This window comes from Lathamus discolor, chromosome 24, assembly GCF_037157495.1.
Source record: "Lathamus discolor isolate bLatDis1 chromosome 24, bLatDis1.hap1, whole genome shotgun sequence".
In the NCBI taxonomy this organism is placed as follows: domain Eukaryota; kingdom Metazoa; phylum Chordata; class Aves; order Psittaciformes; family Psittacidae; genus Lathamus; species Lathamus discolor.
In genome coordinates this window covers 1,269,064-1,289,436 of record NC_088907.1, presented here as the reverse complement: position 1 = coordinate 1,289,436, position 20,373 = coordinate 1,269,064, and the positions used below count along the sequence as shown (strand labels likewise).

The following is a 20,373-nucleotide window of genomic DNA, read 5'->3' as shown; positions in this document are numbered from 1 at the left end:
TCCATTTTCTGGAGCCTCCAAACCTGGTAATGGACAGGAAAGGAAGGTGAAGAGAGAAAATTCAATCAAATCTCTCTTCTCTCTCAGTAAGACCAACTGAGCATCAGAAAGATCAAGGTGGTCAATTCACTTTATTGATGAGGCAAGCTGATTATTTCAGAGAAATGTTGCTAGGACACCAAAACAAGAAGTTACAACTAGCACCTGAACGCTGCTGAGCTGCTCTCCTGCCTCTTCTGAGCTACCCCCAGAGCAGGGACTGGCCCTGGTTTCAGGCATTCTCATGAGAGCCAGGCTTGGCTCTTCTGCTGCCCAGACTGCAGCAGGGCTCTGAGCTCTTCTTTCAGGAGCTCAGCACTAAGGATGCAAGAGGCAGCTGCTGGTTTTTCCCTCTGGAAAAGATTTGCCTTAAGAAACGTCACATCAGCTGGATCTGGAAACAGAAGCACAAGTTGCAACTACCTGGAAGCAGCTCAGAGTCTCACTACAGCATTCCTGGGTGGGGAAGAGCAGGTAGATGCATTCTATGGGAAGAGACTAGACTAAAAGCTGGAATGTTGGGAGGTGAAGGTTTCCATGCTGTGCTGTGGAATGGGACCATTTCCCTCTGGTCTAACACCTCCCGGGGATGGGTTCCTAGCGGAACTGGAGTGGGCTGATCCGCAGCCCAATGACATCTTTGCCAATCTCTGTCACCTGAGGAACAAAAAGGAGATGATTAATGCTCCAAAGACGGTTCCCAAAGCACACACTGACTGTAATGTCAGGCCCTGAAGGCAGCACTTGAATTACACAGTATTTCATTCCCAAACTGTTCCAAGGCCCCTGATATTCAACCTGACTCACAACCCACGCCAAGGCAGTTTAGAGGGAGCACGGGGGAGCTGCTGAAGGGGATTCTGAAGGGAAGCATCATAGGCTGGGAGAAGGTGGTGACAGACATCGAAGCTCCCTTACCGTAGTGACACGGCAGATCTGCCCATGGAACTCAGGGCAGTAGCAGGCTCCACTGAGAGGACACTTCTCTACTGGTTTGCCACGATAGATGGGTCGGTAAGAGGCAGCACAGATGTCAAAAGGGTTGTGCATGTCATAGTTGAGCTGGTAGGTGTCAGTGGGATTCTTCTCACACGCCGACAGGATCTTACGAGTCTGCCAAAAGCAATCACATTGAGCAGAGGGGCAGCTTGGAACCAGTCCAAACGTCTGCCACAGCAGATATTCCTGCCCATGCACCTCACAGACATACCTGCTGGGCCACCTCTGGCTTTGGACCCAGCTCCAGTAGCCGACGAGCAAAAGTAGCAGCTGTCTTAAAGTTTTTGAGTTTGAAGAAGAGGTTGAGAGCAGTACGCAGCACCAGGATCATGTGGACAGGCTGCAGGTTGGAGTGGGTGAAATAGGCTGCCATCTGCATTGGGGTGAAAGAAGGAAAACAGGGATACAATCACTACCAACCCTGGCTGCAAGAAACCCCTCCCAGATAATGCCTGCCACATCTGATTTAAAGGAGGACATAGCAGAACGCATGATTCTCACTGCCTTTTTAAACCCAAAAGGTTACTCCCCACATTATCTGCCTCTTCGTGAAGGATGTCACCAAGTTTCTGTACCTCACAGATTCGCTTCTGCTGCTCCAGGGTCTCTTTGGGAAGCTTCTTCCGCTCAATCTCCATTGAAAGTCCTACAATATACTCCCGGCAAATGGCTATGAGCTGCTGGGCCTTCCAGAGAGGGAAACAGAGTCAGGCATCCAGCCTCCTGCCCCACGGGCATGCAGACACCACGCAGAGGAGTCTGCCCCTCACCTCAGCAATCTCCTGCTTGTTGTCCACCACCAGCAAGGGCACGCTGAGCAAGATGGAGCGGAACTTCTCCACGGCCTCCTCAAACTTGCCGGCTGTAGTGAGCTGGTAGCAGAGCTGCAGGCGCTGGATCAGGTCATTGAGTTTCAGTCCAACAGCAGGGAGGGCATTCTTCAAGCCAGCATCTTTCCTGGGGGCACCAAAGAGGGGTTGGAGGTACAAACAGGACCACTGCAGAGGCCAGCAGGAACACACACATTGTCAACTCAATAGCAACTTGTCAGATATGGTTGACCTAGGGCCATGCTGCCCTTCTTCACCAGTAGCTTAGCACAAGACACATCTGTGCCTCTATGATTCTGCTGCCCACAATGCCCAGCTTCCTCTGCATTAGTGCAGGCTGGGAAGTCTGGCTCCTTTTTCTACTGTAAAACACGCACCTGTGGTTCTCAAGATGCCCCAGAGCAGCTTTGTTGGAGGCAGAGCATCAGTGCTAGAAAATTCAGCATTCCAACTGCCTCACACTGGTTTTAGAATCACAGAAGGTTTTGGTTTGGAAGGGACCTTAAAAAGCTCATCTAGTTCCAACCTCCACCTTCCAGGGACACCTTCCACTAGCCTAGGTTGCTCCAAGCCCCGTCCAACCTGGCTTTGAAAAACCTTTTAGTCTTTAACCAAAAAATGAAAGCAATTCAACATCTTTACACTAAGAGCAGGCAGCAGAAAAATCCCACTGAAGACAGAATGCTCCCTATTTAAATCCCACAAACAGGAAGGCTCCTCCCTTCACAGCTCTGGAGATATTTCCGTCTACAACACCAAGGAGTCTGAGAGGTCTATGGCACAAGGAAGAGAGCACAGCAAAGGAGCTAACCCAATGCTTACCAGTTGCGATGTGGGTACCCATACATGGCAGGGAGACATGGCAGGGCCTGGTAGGTTGTACGGCCACGGGCATAGGTCTGCAGGAACAACTGCTTGTAGGGTCCAAAGTTTGTTACTCCTACCTGGTCATGGAGGAGCTGGAAGAGACACAATGATCTGCTGAGTAAGAGCTGTCCAAGGGACACATAGACATCACTCAGGCTCCCAGCACCTTTTGTTTTATAACCAGAGAAACCAATCCACAAAAGGGCCCACAACAGGACACAAAATGAAGCTTCAGACTACATCAGAGACAAAATACATGGGGATAATCTTTTCCCTACACATTCCAGGGGAAACTTACTCTCATTGCTGTCTCAAAGGAGCCTGCCAGAATGTGGTCAACAGGAAGCTGAGAATTGTTACACCAAACCTACATGAACAGAAGGGAAACATTTACAAGATGAACTGCGTATGTGCATGCATTTGTCTTACCTATCCTTGCTACTCCTAACTCCCCTTAACACCGTTCCTGTGGTGTGCTCATAGGTGAGTGCTAACAAGGACTGAACCCCAAAAAAGAAGCACCAAAGTAGAAAGTTTCCGAGCAAGACAATCAAAGACTTGTGCCATTACCTGAGCTGGGCTGGTGCCCTTGGTGGGTGGCACAAAGAATCCATCCTCTGTGGATCCTGCTGGGCCAGCAGGAACATCCTGGGGGAGCACATAAAACAGGGTAAGTGTGGAAGTTTCCAGCACTCAGATGAAATCAGAGCTTGTCACAGCTGTGGTGACCAAGCCTCTGAAGAAGCCCAGAGCATGCTTCCCCCATACCACCACCACAGACTATCATTGTCTTCCTAAGTAACTACCACTGGGCTACTTAAGAAGCCTCCTACCAGTTCAGGAGGAAGATCCAAATCTTCTTCGACTTCCCATCCACCTCCTTCTTCCTGTCCTTTACCTAGACCTTCCTCTCCAAAGTTCTCTCCAGCATCCACAAAGCCATCTGCGTGGAGGGAGAAGGGAAGAAATAGTCAGAGCTCTTACACAGGCACACGCTTACACTTCTGCATGAAGGGCTCTTGGATTCACCCACCTTCATCCAGCTGCAGCTCTGCATCTTCTCCCCAGCCTTCAGTGCCAACAGTGTCGATATCAATATCAGCAGCCAAGGCACCCCCTTTGCCTACAAGAAGAGCAGGATCCTTTATTTACTCATCTCTGAGGTGCTAAACAAAGAATTAGGTTAGGCCAGCAACCTCCCCTCCAATTGTTAAGTCCCATCTTGTGCTAAAAGGGCAAAGACTTGAGAGATTTGCCACAGATGGTGTAAATGCCATGCTGGATTTCCACCTCTGCTAGTAGCACACAACAAATTTGAGGTTAACAGCAACAGGTGAGGAGCCACGGAGACAAATAACTCCATTGTGCACATCACAGCTTAATGCAACTTCCCAAGTCCAAAGCAATACCTTTGCTAGCAATTGTTCCTTCAAAGAAGCCCTTGGAGACAGTCAGCAATGGCCAGTTGGTATCCAGAGGCATGACAGGAGCAGGAGGCTGCAGTAGCTTTGCATTGTGATCAATGTCTGGAATCTGAGCAGAGGAGCAGAAAACAGTTAAAGGCCACATAAGGGAAATCCCATTCTTTGCCCTACCCTCCTCCAAGCAGCACAGATGGTCTCAAGCCTGATAAGCAGTGACTGGAATGGAGATGGCTCCTCCCTCTCAGAAAGGAGCTGCCTGGCCAGTCACACTAACACCAGATCCACTGTCACCTTTCCAAGCCCTAGAGCTCTTGTAATGAAGCAGGAAGCATAAGTGGGTTTGCTAACCGTTTCCTTCTCAGGATCAAATGTTTCCTTCAGGCTTTCAGCTTCCTCATCCAGACCATGAGTTGCAGCTGTGAGATAGGCCAAGGACTCTGCAATGAGATACAACATGTTCTTCACTGCCAAAAGAAAACTCCCCACACCATCACACATGGCCAGACTCTCACAAAGGAAGGATTAGCAGCATACCAAGGTGTAGAATCACACCTTTAGGGTGTCACACTGGATTTAGGACTGAAATGTGCAGGCAACAATTTATGATCTGAATATGCTCTACAGTTGATTCAGGTCTCCTTGATGGTATTTAAGCTCTTGGGTTACTTTCTACTCACCCGATTTAATTTCTCGGGTAAGGGATTATCTGTCCCCAAAAATGACTTCATCCCAATAACCTTGCCACAGTCTCGCCAGGCAACAGGGACGTATGTTAGTCTGATATTACTCACTCTGGCCACAGTTCTTCAGGATCCTCACTCTCTCTGCCACGTCTCCCAGATACAGGGCATTCTGGTAGTGGCCACTCATATCTTTACGGATCTCAGCTGAACCAAAAGGAAAAGAAGTCACGATAACTTTGGTGTTCTTGGCTTCCACTGTGATGCTGTTCATTCCCTCTGGGAATGACACTCAGACCCTCTTTATTTCATTCTTCTTTGCCACCACCCTGCCACTCACCTATCTTCATCATCTTGCGAAGCTTCTCCAGATTGCCAGTGATGAGATAGAGGAAGGAGAGCCTGTCAAAGTTCTTGGTGCGCTGGTAGCACATCTCCACAATCTGGTGGTTTCCCTGCAGCAATGCCACTTCTCCCAGTTTCTCCCAGCAATTCTTGTCATCCAGAGCTTTGGCTGCTTCCAGAGCAATCTGGATACAATACAATGATAGCATACATGATATAATGAGAGAACTGACAGGGTTAAAAAGGCTTGGCAGAAAGCAGTTTTCTTTGCAGGCTTCTGCTAATAATGCCCATGATGGAAAGCATGGGATTACAAGGCTCACTGCACTAAATCATGCCCCCAGCTGGAGCATGTTAGTAAGGCTGCTACCATCCTCAACAATATCACTCTCAACTAAGACTTCTTCCTCCCAATACTCTTCCTTCTTGCAGCAAAAAGTTAGGTTTGCAAGCGATGCCTTAAAGGACAACCTGGTGGAAGGTGTCCCTGCCCATGGCAGAGGATTTGGAACTTGATGAGCTTTAAGGTCCCTTCCAACCCAAATCATCCTATGATTCTACGATGACTCTATGACATGCCTTCCCACAGCACCACCTGCCAGCTCACCTCAATGTTACCACATTCCAGTGCCAGGCTGAAACGGGTCTTCTCATCCTTGACAAAGTGCAGGGCCACCTCCGGGTAACCCTTTTTCTGCAGGTAGGCAATGATGGACTGGCCCACGAGCTTAGCGTTCCTCACCATGTGCAGCACCTGCAGAGATTAAAGCTGTCAACAACTTCTCTCTACCCTCAGGTATAGGTCAAGGAAGAGCACAGTGTTCTTCACGTCTCCTCACCTCATCGTACTTTCTGTTGATCAAAGCCAGCTTGAATTTGAATTCTGTGGGGTCAATGGTGAGCACCCTGGGGCGACACTCTCTGTCCAGGCAGTAGACATTGTTCCCCTTCACGCGAGTAACGTAGATCGGCAGGTCCAGGGTGCGGATAATTCCATGATCCCTATTGCCAACACACAGCACACGTGTGACATGCACACCAGCACAGCCCAGCTGTACAACTACATTCTCTATCCCTCAAAGGAGGATCAACACTCTGCCTGTTATTTTAGCCTGTGTTATAAAAGCAAACCCCACTCAGATGAACAGTGCAGCCATTCAGCCCAGCTATAAAAGCCCAGTGCACAGCGTAAGCAACCAAACACAAGTACTTGGCTCTATTATCTGCCTTGGTGGACATCCATGCTGTAACAAAGTCCCTTTCACAAGCCTCAGCTTTGGTGTTGGCCAAAACCCCCCGTGATAGTCTGCACAAGGACTGTCAGTCCAAGGACTCCCAGACTCACCCTGTGGTGACAGCGTATTTAATGTGATTGCTGGTGGTGTAGATGAAAACACCGCTTTCATCCCAGGCACCACTCTTGACACGGATGTTTTCATGGATGTTACACAGTGACTCCAGCTTTCTGTTGCAGATCATGATGGCTGGAGAGGAAAACCAAAGGAAGACAAGCTAGGGAAGCCTCTACTGTAAAACAGCTGCCTCTGAATTACAACTTCTCTCTTCCATAATCCCAGCAACAGGAACTGCATTCAGTGTCAGACACCAAGGAGGTGACGGCAACCAAAAATAAACTGTCACCACGAACAAGATTAGATGGATCATTTTGAGGAGTACAAGAAGCCCTCTGTTTTACAAGCTTACAGAAGACAAGGCGGCAGAGCCCATGCTGTGAACATCTTCAGCTGCATCTTCACTGCACTGAACGGTTCCCTTAGCAGGGACTCTGCTTCCAGCCAAGGAAGGAGCTAGCGTGCACCAAGGTCCACATGAAACACTGCACCCCCCCACCACTTACCATGCTTAGCCAGCAGAGCCACGTGGGACATGTCAGCCGACCAAATGACGTACTTCACCTTGGAGATCTTCACAGAGGCCAAAGTTCTGGGAAAGGATAGCACTGACATCAGAGAGTTGGACACCTCCCACAGCCCAGTTCCCTCTATAAGAACTATCAGTGCCCAACAGCCTGAACCCTATCAGCAGATGCTCTGAAGCCTCTTTGTGCCATTCTAGTGCTATAAAATCATAAGGCAGGACTGAGTGTCTCTGCAGTCCAGTCCAGCAAAACCAACCTGTGCAATAGCAAATATGTTTCAGCGACAACTGACTTCAAAACCTGGATTTCAAATAAGGTTTTAGGGATGGATTTACAGAACGAAGGAAATGTATTTCCAAGCAGCATTCACAGTGTTATATTTACTTACAACTTTCCCAACAATACTAGAAAAAACAAAGGCATACAAATAAGGAAATGAGGCTCCAAGAAGACCTTAGAGCAGCTTCCAGTGCCTAAAGGGGCTGCAAGAAAGCTGGAGACAGGCTTTTGGCAAGGGCCTGTAGAAACAAGACAAGGGGAATGGCTTTAACCTGACAGAGGGGAGATTGAGATGAGCTCTCAGGCAGAAGTCCTTCCCTGTGAGGGTGTTGAGGCACTGCCCAGAGAAGCTGTGGCTGCCCCATCCCTGGCAGTGTCCAAAGACAGGTTGAAGCAACCTGCTCTAGTGCAAGGTGTCCCTGCCTGTGGAAGGGGGTTGGAACTGGATGAGCTTTAAGGCCCCTTCCAATCCAAACCAGTCTGGGATTCTATGATGATTCTGGACATAAGCAACATACACTTTATCTGCAGATAATCCAGAACCTTCTCAAGCCTACAAGATGGCCAAAGCACGAACTCCTTGCCTGTTTCTTTGTGGCTAGCAACACATATACCAGCACAAAACATGCTGCCAAAAGAGCATTATGAGTAGATATAAAACCTAGGGGACAAGACATCAGGCGGGCTTAGCTTGATTGAGTTTGGGCTTTTTGATTCCCCTCCTCTTTTATAGCACCCTGCTCTGCAGTCACAAGCTTTACAAGGGTATGGCACACATCTCTGTGATCAATGGCATGATGCCTGCAGCATAAATTGCACCTTGGCTGTGTTTACACTCTGCTCTTTGTAACAGTTGTTAGCCGTGGTTTGGATCAGTCTGACACAGCCTGCAGCTGATGCTAAATTCTGGAGTGCATTAATAGCTATTACTTGTCCCTAGAGGGCACACGCCAGCAGGATGACAATATTAAACCTTCTCCCAGCAGACCAGAGCTCACCGCTTCTGCTGCACGTCAAAGAGGGTGATGGAGTCTGCATCTCTTAGTAACAGGTTCCCTGTGCCAGCGTAGAAAATCTCATCACAGTTCGGCACCTGCACCTTCTTCGTGATCTCGTTCTTCAGGTTTTTGATGAGGATCTGCCAGTTGAGGAGAGGAAATGCAACAGCACAGGACAGTTAGGTAGATTCTACAACGAAACACAGGATTATTTTAGGTTTTGTATGGCTGAACCTCAGGCACAAGAGGCCAAAATAAGCCTTTCTCAAAGCAGGATCAAACTCCATCCTCCTACAAAACCCAACTCAGGGTGCAGACACAGTGTATGCTTCCTTTCCAGCCCCAACACTATCACTAACTGGTTGATACAGTTTGCAAACCCTCTCTACAACAGGAACAAAATAAAGAGTAGGGAAAAGTGAGAGAAACAGTGCAGATAATAAAACGAAAAAAGTTGAAAGGAGAAAATGGTAAGTGGAGGTGGGCAAGGCAGAGGGGAGTAACACAACTGGCATGAACTTATCCTAAGTTTACGAAACCACTATTAAGAAAAAGGAAAGAATACAATATCCTGTCTGGGGCAAAGCACAAGACCTTTCTTTTCCTTCACATCAAGTGAATTCAAGCAGGGAAAACTGTCCACGACTATCTTTCTCCCTTCTTTCTGCTATAGCACTCCGCAAGTGAGAACAAAGAGCTCTATCAAAATCTAATCTGTTTTCACTATTTCCCATTACTTTGATGCTATGGTCATGACGTGGGTGACTTCACATTCCCGTTGTGATCAGCCTTCACTCCTTGAGCCTTGCTGTAGCAGGCTTCCAGCAACTGAGCTATGATTTACTATCAAAGAAGTTAAAGCCTATTTCAACCCATTTCATTTCCACTGTGCGATATTTCTTTGTGTATGGCTGCAGCCCACACTCTGCTGACAATGCTCTGCCAGTCTACTTGGATCTCCAATAATTCCATGAACCCAACCTCCCTCCTTTCCATCTGCAAGCTTCCAAATGACATCCTGTTAAAGAAATGACCCTATTAAGCGTGTCCCCTTACCGAGTGCATGCGATCCAAGACTGCAAAGCGGTTCCGAGCTACCCACACAGCTGTTAGCCCAGAGGAACGCTTCCCTTCAGGGGCTGGGGAAGAGCAAAACGCACACAGTGAATAAAACCTCTGGCAGGCTCTTACAGCAACACATTAGTCAGTCTTGTTTGAGCCCATCTTGGCTGTTGTAGCTGCTTCCTACTAATTCCTGTTTAACCTGAGGCTATTCACAAGACTCATTTCCCCCCCTCCCCTTCCCCAATGTCCTTTCGGATCTCGATGTGGCCAGTGCCAGTCCTTCACTCCAGCCAAGGCACAAGGAGCTGCTTGGCGCTGCACTGGGTGACAGCACCGTCTGTCACACTAACGAGCAGAGCCTTCATGGCCAAACGAAGCGAGCAGCGAGGGTCCCAGCTTCAGTGGAAGCTTCTCCCCCGCTTTTTCTCTCTCCCCCCACTGCAAACTGATCTATAACAAGCTGGAGGAGAAAGGCTGAGCTCTCCCCAGAACGCAGCTGTGCTCCCTGCTTTCAAATGCTAATACAAACACAGCTCTCTGCATGTCAGACAGCCCCAGTGAACAGTGCTGAGGGATGTGCTTCAGATGGGGAGAAGGCTTTCTGCAGCAAGAGGGAACAGAGAAGTGAAGTGAAAAAGCTGCTGTTTTGGTGAAAAAATTATCTTTAATTCTCAGGCCCTTTTCACTCTGCTCCCCAGAAGTGTTTCTGGAGACACACACACTAGACCAGGTGCTGTTTCATCAAGATAGTGCCATTTGTGGCCAATCTACATCCTAACAAAAGGTGGCTTAAACCTCACCTCTTCACCCTTCAGCCCTTATTTACGACCCAACCCAAAAAAGACTTCTCTGAATTCAATTCCCAGCTCCACTTGGGGCTTTCTGATGGCAACTTCACCTGGTTTTCTGAATCACCACAACTCAACATTTTTACTGGCTTTAAGTCTTTAACACAGACCATAGATCAGGCAGAAAATGATTGAAATGTATTACCCAAAAGACTAATAGAGTGCGGTAACAAAGGTTAGCTTCCCAGTCTGGTAAAGAAGCTGAAGGACATAAGGCTGATAGCTCCAAGCTCATGTTATATACCTGCATCATCATCCCAGGAGATCACAGAAGGTTGCATAATAGCAGCTTGTTGGAAAAAATACTTACCAACCAGTACAATTTTATGTTATTCTTGAAAATGTACTAAAAGTAGATGGTTTTCATGAGGCCTTCCTCCGGAAGGAGAATATCCCCTTCTCTTCATTTAGAAGGTCACAAGCTGGGTGTCCCCAGACAAGTCTCAATCGAACTAAGTATTTGAAACTATTCAGTAACACTTTATCTATATTAAGTCACTAAAAAGCTCACTAATTCTCTCTCCAAATACAGCTCCTGACTGTGCTCAGCAAAGAAATCCTCCCTTCATCAGACCTGCAGAAATCCATAAATCCATGAATAAGAGAGCTTCATTCCCATCTAACTCATTCATCACTCCCCCTCATCTCAAAATCTTTACTGCCGTGACGACAGAGGCAGGAGGAACCAGCTGGAGTTTCAGATCCCAAATGGAATTCATAGTTAGGAGAAAGAATTGCTTGTTTTTTCCCCTCTAAATCATGTTTTGACTTGTAAATTGCACAAAACTGATGTGGAATTTGCCGAGAGGAAGAACTGACTACTGGCAGCCTGGCACTGTCACTTTTACAGCCACTTTTCAGAGTATAAAACCTCTTAGAACAAACCATATCTGGTTAAAATCCATCTCTGTTGACAAGCCAGGAAGGCTGCCTGCTGCGTGGAAAGGGGGAATGCAAAGTTCCTAATAACCAAATTATAAAATATATATTTGGAGCAGTAAAAGTTTGGGATGAACATGAATTTTTCAAGTCAGTGTGGTGTGACATAGTGAGCAGGAAGCCTGCCAAATGACGCGTGCTGCAGGGGCATTAGGAAACAGAGAGGAAGAGTCCAACAAGAGAGGCTTAGAGAAACAAAGCTGGTTTTATATATAACATACATGCGCACAGTTGGAGAGCAGAGGAGGGGACAACTACACAATAATAAACCCACACAAGGATTAATGGGAAAGAAGAAATGCCTACCATCGGGATTCTGGGAGTCAGCATCCTTCGGAATGGTGTAGAGGTCATACGTACTGTTCTCTAAGTTGCTGGCTCTCTGCAGAGAGAGGGGGAAAAAGCCATTTGGAGATAGGATTTCACAGAGCCAGCACTCAGAGCCTCATGGCAAGGTCTCCAGCACATCATGCAGCAGAACTGACTTACTGTGCAGAGGAGGACAGCATTCTCAGCGGGGTTGTAGGACATGTTGAACACAGGGAACTTGGAACCACTGAAGGAGAGTCATGAAGAAAAGAGAAGGTTAAGGAGGACCAAGGCTATTTCAGAGCCACCTTCTGATAAATACTCTTTGTCTTCTGAAATATACTGAGTACCAGCAAAGCTCAGTTTTGATTGAGTCAAAACCACTTGGAAACACTGTAAGAACAGAGTTTCAGTTGGCGTTTCAGTTTGACACTTCGTATCAGAAATATGTATCTCTGGACACATAAAAATTGACTTAAAAATCTTCTTGTAGGTTTGGTAAGTTCATATGACAGAAAAGTCAGCTGAAACTGAGGTATGTGAATAGACCTGTACTACCTATGTGTAAGCAAGAAACTAATCAGGGATTCAAGATACTGGTAACACCTCTTGGAATATGATGAGTCCCAGTCTCCTACCTTCTCAGCTGCATGACAGCAACGTCTTTTGAGCTGTTGAAATCAAGCTGGCGGAGAAAACGGTCCTTCACATAATACAGCATATTCCCATGCACAGCATAAGCAGGTCTCTCACGCTCCAGTTTGAACACAATCATGCCACCATCATGGCCTGGAAAAGGCATGTGAGGATTCAAACATGTGAACTGTACCCTGTGGGTTTTCTCATGGTGAAGATGACACCACCAAGCCCTTCAAACCACGAAAGGGCCAATATCACAACCACTGACTGCCAGCCACCTCTGCCACTCTTCAGCCTGACTGAATTAAGGTATTTCACTTTTTTCCTAATGGCCCACACCCTGCCCATAGGTTTCCTAATAAATCAAAGAGCTGACACTCTTCTAGAAACACTTTGTGTCACTATCACACATTTCTTTAAATGTTAGTAGTCCAGTGTGGGTTCTCCTAGGAACTGTTCCATCCCTTCTTGGCCTTAGAACATACAGCTAAGTGATGCAGAGGCAATCTTGTTCCCACTCTGATCTACAGCTGATACAAGGATTGTGTTCGACTAAGTAAGGATCTTTTCCCTAAGATACATTTAATAAAAGCATCCAAAAGTCAGCATGTTCTGCAAAGTGTGCTAAAGGAAAGCAAATCCTGTATGGATTTCCTATATGGAATACATTTTCTCTTCACAGCAACCCATCACACATGGAGTAGGAGCTTTTTTTACCTGCAGCAAAGAGGTTGAGGTTGGGATGTGCAGCCAACACCCAAAACCGATCGTGATCACGCCGGAAGGTCTGGACACCCGTGCTAAATGTGCAACAGAAGGGATAAGGAACAGAAACAAAATGGAAACCTTCATGTAGACTTCAGTTCCCAAAATGAAGATCCTAAACTGTGCCATAGTGAGAAATTAACCAGGGATTCATGATACTGGCAACACCTCTTGCCACAGAGACCCACCTCCAGCATTCAGCACGACAAGACCACTGAGAGCTCAAAACACTCTTAATGAAAGCCTTTTCTCAAGCAAGATGTTCTCATTTACCATATTTTAGAAGCCGTATCACTAGACAAGTCAGCCTCTTTCTTTCTTTCAATTACAAGCCTAGCTCATAACACGGGTCTCAAAGGGACAAAAGATGGGCAAAACATGATTTGTCACTCATGAATTATCAAACACTGGCACTGATTAAAGAACTGCTGGTGTTCGGCTTCTCTAAGAGTAACAGTAGGTCTTTCACACACGTATCAACTTCCATCAGAAGAGCGATAAGCACAAACCGTTTAGACATATCCCAGACACGGATGCTCTTGTCTTCAGAATTGCTGAGGATTAGCTCTTGCCGCGGGTGAAAGACAGCACAGGAGACGTTGTTGTAATGCCCCCGGCAAGTGTCAACCTCCCAGGCCTTTGATTCTACCCAGAAGTGGAAAAGAATGAGGAAAACAACACTTTAACAGGTAAAGTTCTGCTGAAGCACAGAAAGCAGTTTATTATAGAGTGAACTGCACAGCCCACAGGCCACTACTCCATTCTCTGCAATTTACATTTAAGATCTCTCTGTAACCACTAGCACAGCTCACCTAAGAGAAACAGATCAGCCAGGTCACTAAAGAGGTGCTAAGACTTGTGTTTAGCTGGACTGAGCTAATAAAAGCTCAATCACTCCTGGTGGAGGCCTTCTAGCTCTTGAATAGTCCCCCTTTCTTCATCCACCCATACTAAAAACCACCTCAGAGTCAAGTTCTTCTAATGCTACAAGCTTCTGCACAGCACTGGGTAAAAATCAAAAGCAGCTTCAAGTGTTTGCTAGAGCTCTGCTCAAACTGCAAAAGCCAATGCTGCTTAGGATTATTTACCACTCTATCATACAGATATGTCTTTAAAGTTAAATTACCTCCAGGTTCAGCCTACTTCAAACATAAATTTCAACTCTTAACCCCTTCTCCCTGTGGACTCCCCCTGGAGAATCAGATAATAGTTTGGGTTGGAAGGGTCCTTAAAGCTCATCCAGTTCCAACCCCTGCCACGGGCAGGGACACCTTCCGCTAGAGCGGCTTGCTCCAAGCCCCTCTGTCCACCCTGGGCTCGAACACTGCCAGGGATGGGGCAGCCACAGCTTCTCTGGGTGCCCTGTGCCAGTATCCCACCACCCTCACAGGGAAGAACTTCTGCCTAAGAGCTCATCTCAATCTCCCCTCTGGCAGGTTAAAGCCATTCCCCCTTGTCCTGTCCCTAAAGGCCCTTGCCCAGAGCCTGTCTCCAGCTTTCCTGTTGCCCCTTTAGGCACTGGAAGCTGCAATAAGGTCTCCCTGGAGCCTTCTCTTTTCCAGGCTCAACAACCCCAACTCTCTCTATGTCTTCATAGGATCCTCTTACCATTCATCCGCCAGATCTTCACTTGCCGATCATCAGCTCCTGACACAATGAGTGGCATTGTAGGGTGGAAGGCAGCCCAGTTCACCCCACGGTCATGGCCCTACAGGCAGAAACACTCACTTGTAGCAATTTGGTGATTGAACAGAATGCGTAAAGGAAGGACAAAGCAACAAAGACTGCAGACAGGCTTGCCAAGACACAGCTTTCACTGGTTTTATACACCATGCTGCTCACAGTGAGTGCTTACAGACAGGAACATTATAGATGCCCGCAGTAATTAGCTTTGCAGATACCATTCTTCATCAGTAGAGCAAAGCTGCAGCTCAGCAGAGAGCAGCATCACTTCCCAGCTTAAACAAGCCACCACGGAAGGCTGGCTTTACTATCATCTCCTCTGTTGCTTCCAATAACACAAGGTAATAACAGCTGCTATTGAACTGAGCTTTTGGCTGTACAGGGAGTATTGAATCTGTTTGGTTACAGTGCAAACATCCAGATTCAGCTTTGAAACTAAGAGAAAGTAACACCATAATCTACAAGACCATGTAATTCCAGAGCTGAGTCAGTTTTCTCAACCTTTTTCTCTCCTGTGTTTTTTCTGGGCTTTTAGAGGACTATTTGTATCATAGAGATTTCATTAAATGAATCTGAAGGGGCTGTACTGCACACACACATTGACACTGTACCTCAAGAACGTGCTTCACAACTGCATCTGTTGTCCCAAACAAGTCCACTCCTGTTATTCCCCTGACGTCTGATTCCACAGCTCCAGGGGACAGGTTCTTCTTCCTTAGGCCTTGTGCAACAAAGAGGAAGCAGAAGCAGAGGTGAAGGACACAAAACTTGTACTATCAAGATAATGTTTCTAATTTAACAACAAGGTGAGCACGCTCCTGTGCTGTTCATACACATCTTGAGGTGAAAACTGGGAACTTGAAAGAGGGCGAGAAACATCCATCAGAAGCTGTGGCTGCCCCACCCCTGGCAGTGTTCAAGGCCAGGTTGGACAGGGCTTGGAGTAACCTCATCTAGTAGAAGGTGTCCCTGTCTGTGGCAGGGGGCTGGAACTGGATGACCTTTAAGGTCCCTTCCAACTCAGTCTGGTATTCTACAATACAAGATATTTCCAGGAGCTAAAAGTACATGAAACAAAGCCTGTTCCTGATTCTGAAGAAAACAAAGTCATACAGGTTAAAACAGACCTGTATCTGCTACCCTGCATCAAAACCCAGCAGAACACAGTAGGGAAATGAAGAGTCAAAAGAAGCTTCTCCAGCAGCACACAGGGAAAAAGCTGAACACTCAACACTCCAAACCAAACCCCTAACCCAAATCTGCTCCAAAAAGTTCCCAATGATGTCAGCAGAAGCTGCAAGTTAACAGCAACACTCTGAAATGGAGCTAAAGCTAAAGCTCAACACCAAATGATGGAGTTAAAGCTTAACACTAAATGCTCCCTCTGACCGGGATCATGTGCACAACAGACAGCAGACAAAACGGGGATATAAACCTTCCCAGGAGACTGCCAGAGCCAGAACAGAATCCTGCAAAGGACATAAGTCATTTGGGAGAAAAACTGGGGAGTGGAATTGTCTTTTGAATCCATTTCTCATCTCTCTATAGGCTTTTTCACCCACTGGTATTCTCAGTGTTGTGTCTGACTGGAGCCACAGCTGAGTCAATAACTCAGAATGTCTCTAAAACCCCTCATCACATATCAGCTGAGGGAAAAAAAAAAAAAAGGTCTGTACTAACTCCAAACCAATTTGGCAGCTGGAACTCTGCTGAGAGAGGGTTTGTGGGAGAATGCAGCAGCAAAGCTTGCTGCTGGAATAGCTGTTAAGCTCCCCATGCTGGCAGTACAGAGAAGGGGACAGGTTTTAAATAACCAGGATATCCTGTCCCCAGCCTCTGCTGTTGACACAGCTGCCCATGGCTGAGCCTGTCCCACCAATCCCACAGGGTGTCCAACCAAAACTGCAATGGAAAGAGACAGAGAAAGGTCTGTCTCTGGAATGGTTTAGGTCATGGCCAGATTGGGGACTTGGAGCAACCTGCTCTAGCGGAAGGTGTCCCTGCCCATGGCAGGGGGTTCGAACTAGATGGCCTCAAAGGTCCTTTCCAACCCAAACAAGTCTGTGATTTTATGATTCTATAGCACCACCAGCCCCTTACCTCCATCTAGCATTTTCTTTATTTCTAGCTTTTCATTTAGGGATCATACTTAATTCCTAATAATACTATATTCCTTTTACCATTCACAGCTAAGCTACCAAAAAAACGCTACACCTTTTATAACCCAGAAGCCTTTTTATCTTTCTGTCTGAGTTATTGCTGCCTCCAAGATATTCACAAGGGGATAAAAGCAATCCAGACATGTCTAAAATCCTCCTAAGTCTGGCAGATCTGCAAAGCTGACTAGTTGACAATCAGAATAGTTAGGGCTGGAAAGGACCTTAAGATAATCTAGTTCCAACCCCCCTGCCATGGGCAGGGATTCCATTCCTCTGACAGTACTATCTGTTGGCTATAAAATCAGACTGGGAGATTAGGGTGTAGAATCTCCACCTTTAGAGGGTTTCTTGGCTGCACAAAGCTGCAGCTCACCTTATCTATGCTGGCAGAAGATTCACATCAAGCTAAAGGCAGGACTAGATGTCACCCAGAGGTCCCTTCCAGCCAACACCCTACAACTTCACGGAAGCAGAGGGGAACAGGCTCCTGTCACAGCAAATTTGTACTGTTCTGCCTCAAACTCCTGCAGTGAAAAGGATGCTCTTCCTGCTCCCAGATCTGAACCACTCCACCCTGGCTGTGCCACTTGGTAACCCCTCGGCCTGCGCAGCTCACCAGAAATATCCCACACACGCACAGTCTGGTCCAAGCTGGCTGACACCACCAGGTCCTCAGAAGGGTGAAACTGAGCACACATCACATAGTGGTTGTGCCCTGTCAGCACACTACAACAAAGAGGAGAGAAAATACTACTTAAAACATATTAATACTCATTCCAGCTTGCACCAACAGCAGTAAGCTCAGTCTTGGGATGGATAATGAGGAATATGGGATTGCTAAATGCTGCTCTTCAAGACTAGGCATGACAGAACATTGAGTGTGTCTGTTCTTACATAAAGCATTCAAGTTTTGACTTTCTGGTATCAATAACTTCACAGACTTCAGCACTGACACATATTACTCTAACCTCAAAAATGTTTTCAACCAAGTAACATAAATTTATTAATAAAATTCTATTGCCATCAGAATAAAAGAGCAAAAGGCTAAAGGAAATATTCAGAACTGCTCAGTTCTCATTATCAGTTCTATTCCTTCAACTAAGCTTGGAAACAATGGGTGAAGACAGCTCATTCCCCAAACCATGCAGTTATTTCTTAAAGCAACCATTCACTTTACCAAACACAAGTTCTGGACTGCCAGTTCCAAACCCGAATGGTCTGGTCATCAGAAGCACTCAAGATCCAGGGATATTCCTAAAAAGACAAAGCATTCTGTGTATGAAGTAGTACACATCCCAGATATTCCCTCCCCACAGGGCATTTTCCAACTGTCCCCAGGAATGAGCCTTTCTAAAACTTACTGAAGATTTTAGAGGCACCATTTATGCTTCTTACACCTCTACAGAAGGCCACCACATCTGGAGCACCCTCACACCAGCAAGTCCAGCACGATTTACAACGGACACATAGACAGGACAAGGGGAATGGGTTTAACCTGCCCGAGGGGAGACTGAGATGAGCTCTTAGGCAGAAGCTCTTCCCTGTGAGGGTGCTGAGGCGCTGGCACAAGGTGCCCAGAGAAGCTGTGGCTGCCCCATCCCTGGTAGCGTTCAAAGCCAGGCTGGACAGGGCTTCAAGCAAGCTGTTCTAGTGGAAGGTGTCCCTGCCCATGGCAAGGGTTTGAAACTGGATGAGCTTTAAGGACCCTTCGCACCCAAACCAGGCTGGGATTCTATGATTCTAAAGCAAAGATTCCCACCTCAGGAAGCAAAAAGAGACTCCCTTGGCTCACAGAGAGAGCAGGCACCCACTGCTGGGATAGGCATGAGCAGAGCTTACGTGGTGGAAGAAGGTTGTGCGAATATAATCCAAGTGGCCCAGCAGAGTGAAGAGACAGCGGCGCAGTTTGTAGTTCCAGACCTGCACAACACAGAAGCAGAACAATGATGGCACAATGCCACTGCCTACTAGATTTGAGGTGTAGTCTCATGTTTCAGTTCACTACAAACCTCTCTCTGCATTAGAAACCCATTTTAATACAGAAAACTACAGCCCTGCAGCTAACATATGTCCTTGAAACAGAAAAATCATAATCCCCGAACACTCTTTCCCTCCCACAAACGCTCCTTCTCCTCTTTTAAGCTGTTTCTTTGCACATTCCCTTCCCTGAAAGATTCCTTTTAGAGAACAAGAGCTACAAGGGTAAAGTTTTACCTTTATTTTGTAATCATCACCTCCAGAAACAAAGAGAGGCTGCTGCTTGTGGAAATCAATACCTCGAACAGGGCCTGTAATGAGGAAGAGCAGGTTGGACACAGCAAAAGGGCTGACAAAAGCATAAGGTCCCATTCCCAAGCCCATTCCTAAGCCCATTCCTTTTCACCTTTGTCTAAACCCAGCTTCCTTCCACCTTTGCCTAACCCCAGTTTCTTTCCACCTTTGCATAAACCCAGCTCCTTTCCACCTTTGCCTAACCCCAGTTTCCTTCCACCTTTGCCTAAACCCAGTTTCCTTCCACCTTTGCCTAAACCCAGTTTCGTTCCACCTTTGCCTAACCCCAGTTTCTTTCCACCTTTGCATAAACCCAGCTCCTTTCCACCTTTGCCTAACCCCAGTTTCCTTCCACCTTTGCCTAAACCCAGTTTCCTTCCACCTTTGCCTAAACCCAGTTTCCTTCCACCTTTGCCTAAACCCAGTTTCCTTCCACCTTTGCCTAAACCCAGTTTCCTTCCACCTTTGCCTAAACCCAGTTTCCTTCCACCTTTGCCTAAACCCAGTTTCCTTCCACCTTTGCCTAAACCCAGTTTCCTTCCACCTTTGCCTAAACCCAGTTTCCTTCCACCTTTGCCTAAACCCAGTTTCCTTCCACCTTTGCCTAAACCCAGTTTCCTTCCACCTTTGCCTAAACCCAGTTTCCTTCCACCTTTGCCTAAACCCGTTCCTTTCCACCTTTGCCTGCAGTATCCCATCACAAAACACCCTGGTCCTTCAGAGCTACATCTACAAGTTCATTTTCATATCAAAGCCAAACGTACGACCCCAATTCACATGTGCACCGCCAACATTCAGCACCAGCAAACCGGCCACAAAGCAGCACAGGCTAAAACCGAGAGGTTCTGAAGCCGAACAAGCAGAGGCCTCAAGGCCACCCCAGCAGAGCCTCCCCTCACACCCCACTTTTCCCCCACACGCAGGTCCCAGCCACCGCCCGCTGCCCACTGACCATCGTGCTCGTCGAACTTGTCGATGAGGGTGCACATCCGATAGTCCCACAGCTGGATAACGCCATTGTGCAGGCTGGTGAGGATCCAGGGCCGCTTGGGGTGGAAGCTGAGCCCTGCCGAGGCACATACACAGGCGTGACGGGAGCCCGGAGACACGGAGCAGGCCCGGAGACACAGACCCTCCCCGCCCAGCGCCCCAGCGGGGCGGAAGCCCCCGGCACAGCCCTCCCCTCAGCTCCGCCATTGCCGTTACCCTTCACCCGGGCCGACTTCGTCTCGAACTTGGTCAGCATCGCCGCGGACACCGCCGCCACCCCAGCCCCTCCACGTCGGCGTCCCGGAAGCGCCCCTGCTGGCTTCCGCTTCCGCCACCTCCCCAACCATCGAGCCCGAGTCCTCCCG

The 20,373-nt window shown here is 47.4% G+C and overlaps 1 protein-coding gene across 1 annotated transcript; it reads right to left on the bottom strand.

Moving 5' to 3' along the window:
* Positions 1-112: 112 nt before the first annotated feature.
* COPA (COPI coat complex subunit alpha) lies at positions 113-20,338 on the bottom strand. The gene is made up of 33 exons (XM_065660202.1): positions 20,225-20,338; positions 19,971-20,084; positions 18,962-19,035; positions 18,587-18,667; positions 17,925-18,001; positions 17,364-17,473; positions 15,200-15,309; positions 14,514-14,613; positions 13,415-13,550; positions 12,858-12,940; positions 12,140-12,290; positions 11,682-11,748; positions 11,499-11,574; positions 9,397-9,479; positions 8,341-8,480; positions 7,043-7,128; positions 6,530-6,668; positions 6,024-6,186; positions 5,792-5,938; positions 5,180-5,369; positions 4,951-5,046; positions 4,508-4,596; positions 4,145-4,268; positions 3,769-3,858; positions 3,569-3,678; positions 3,306-3,383; positions 3,034-3,102; positions 2,691-2,827; positions 1,809-1,995; positions 1,614-1,724; positions 1,250-1,411; positions 958-1,152; positions 113-696 (listed from the first exon to the last, which is right to left on the bottom strand). The coding sequence occupies exons 1-33, from the start codon at positions 20,262-20,264 to the stop codon at positions 637-639; spliced, it is 3,675 nt and encodes a 1,224-aa protein (XP_065516274.1). The 5' UTR covers positions 20,265-20,338; the 3' UTR covers positions 113-636.
* Between the last annotated feature and the right edge of the window lie 35 nt (positions 20,339-20,373).

What these genes read in the sequence shown, in the direction of transcription:
- COPA (XM_065660202.1), bottom strand. Translation starts at nt 20,264, where the DNA reads ATGCTGACCAAGTTCGAGACGAAGTCGGCCCGGGTGAAGG. An exon ending in GAAGTCGGCCCGGGTGAAGG is followed by an intron (nt 20,085 to 20,224) that starts GTAACGGCAATG and finishes GTGCCTCGGCAG; the next exon opens with GGCTCAGCTTCCACCCCAAG. An exon ending in CCTTTGAGACAGCAATGAGA is followed by an intron (nt 2,828 to 3,033) that starts GTAAGTTTCCCC and finishes TGTCTCTTCCAG; the next exon opens with CTCCTCCATGACCAGGTAGG.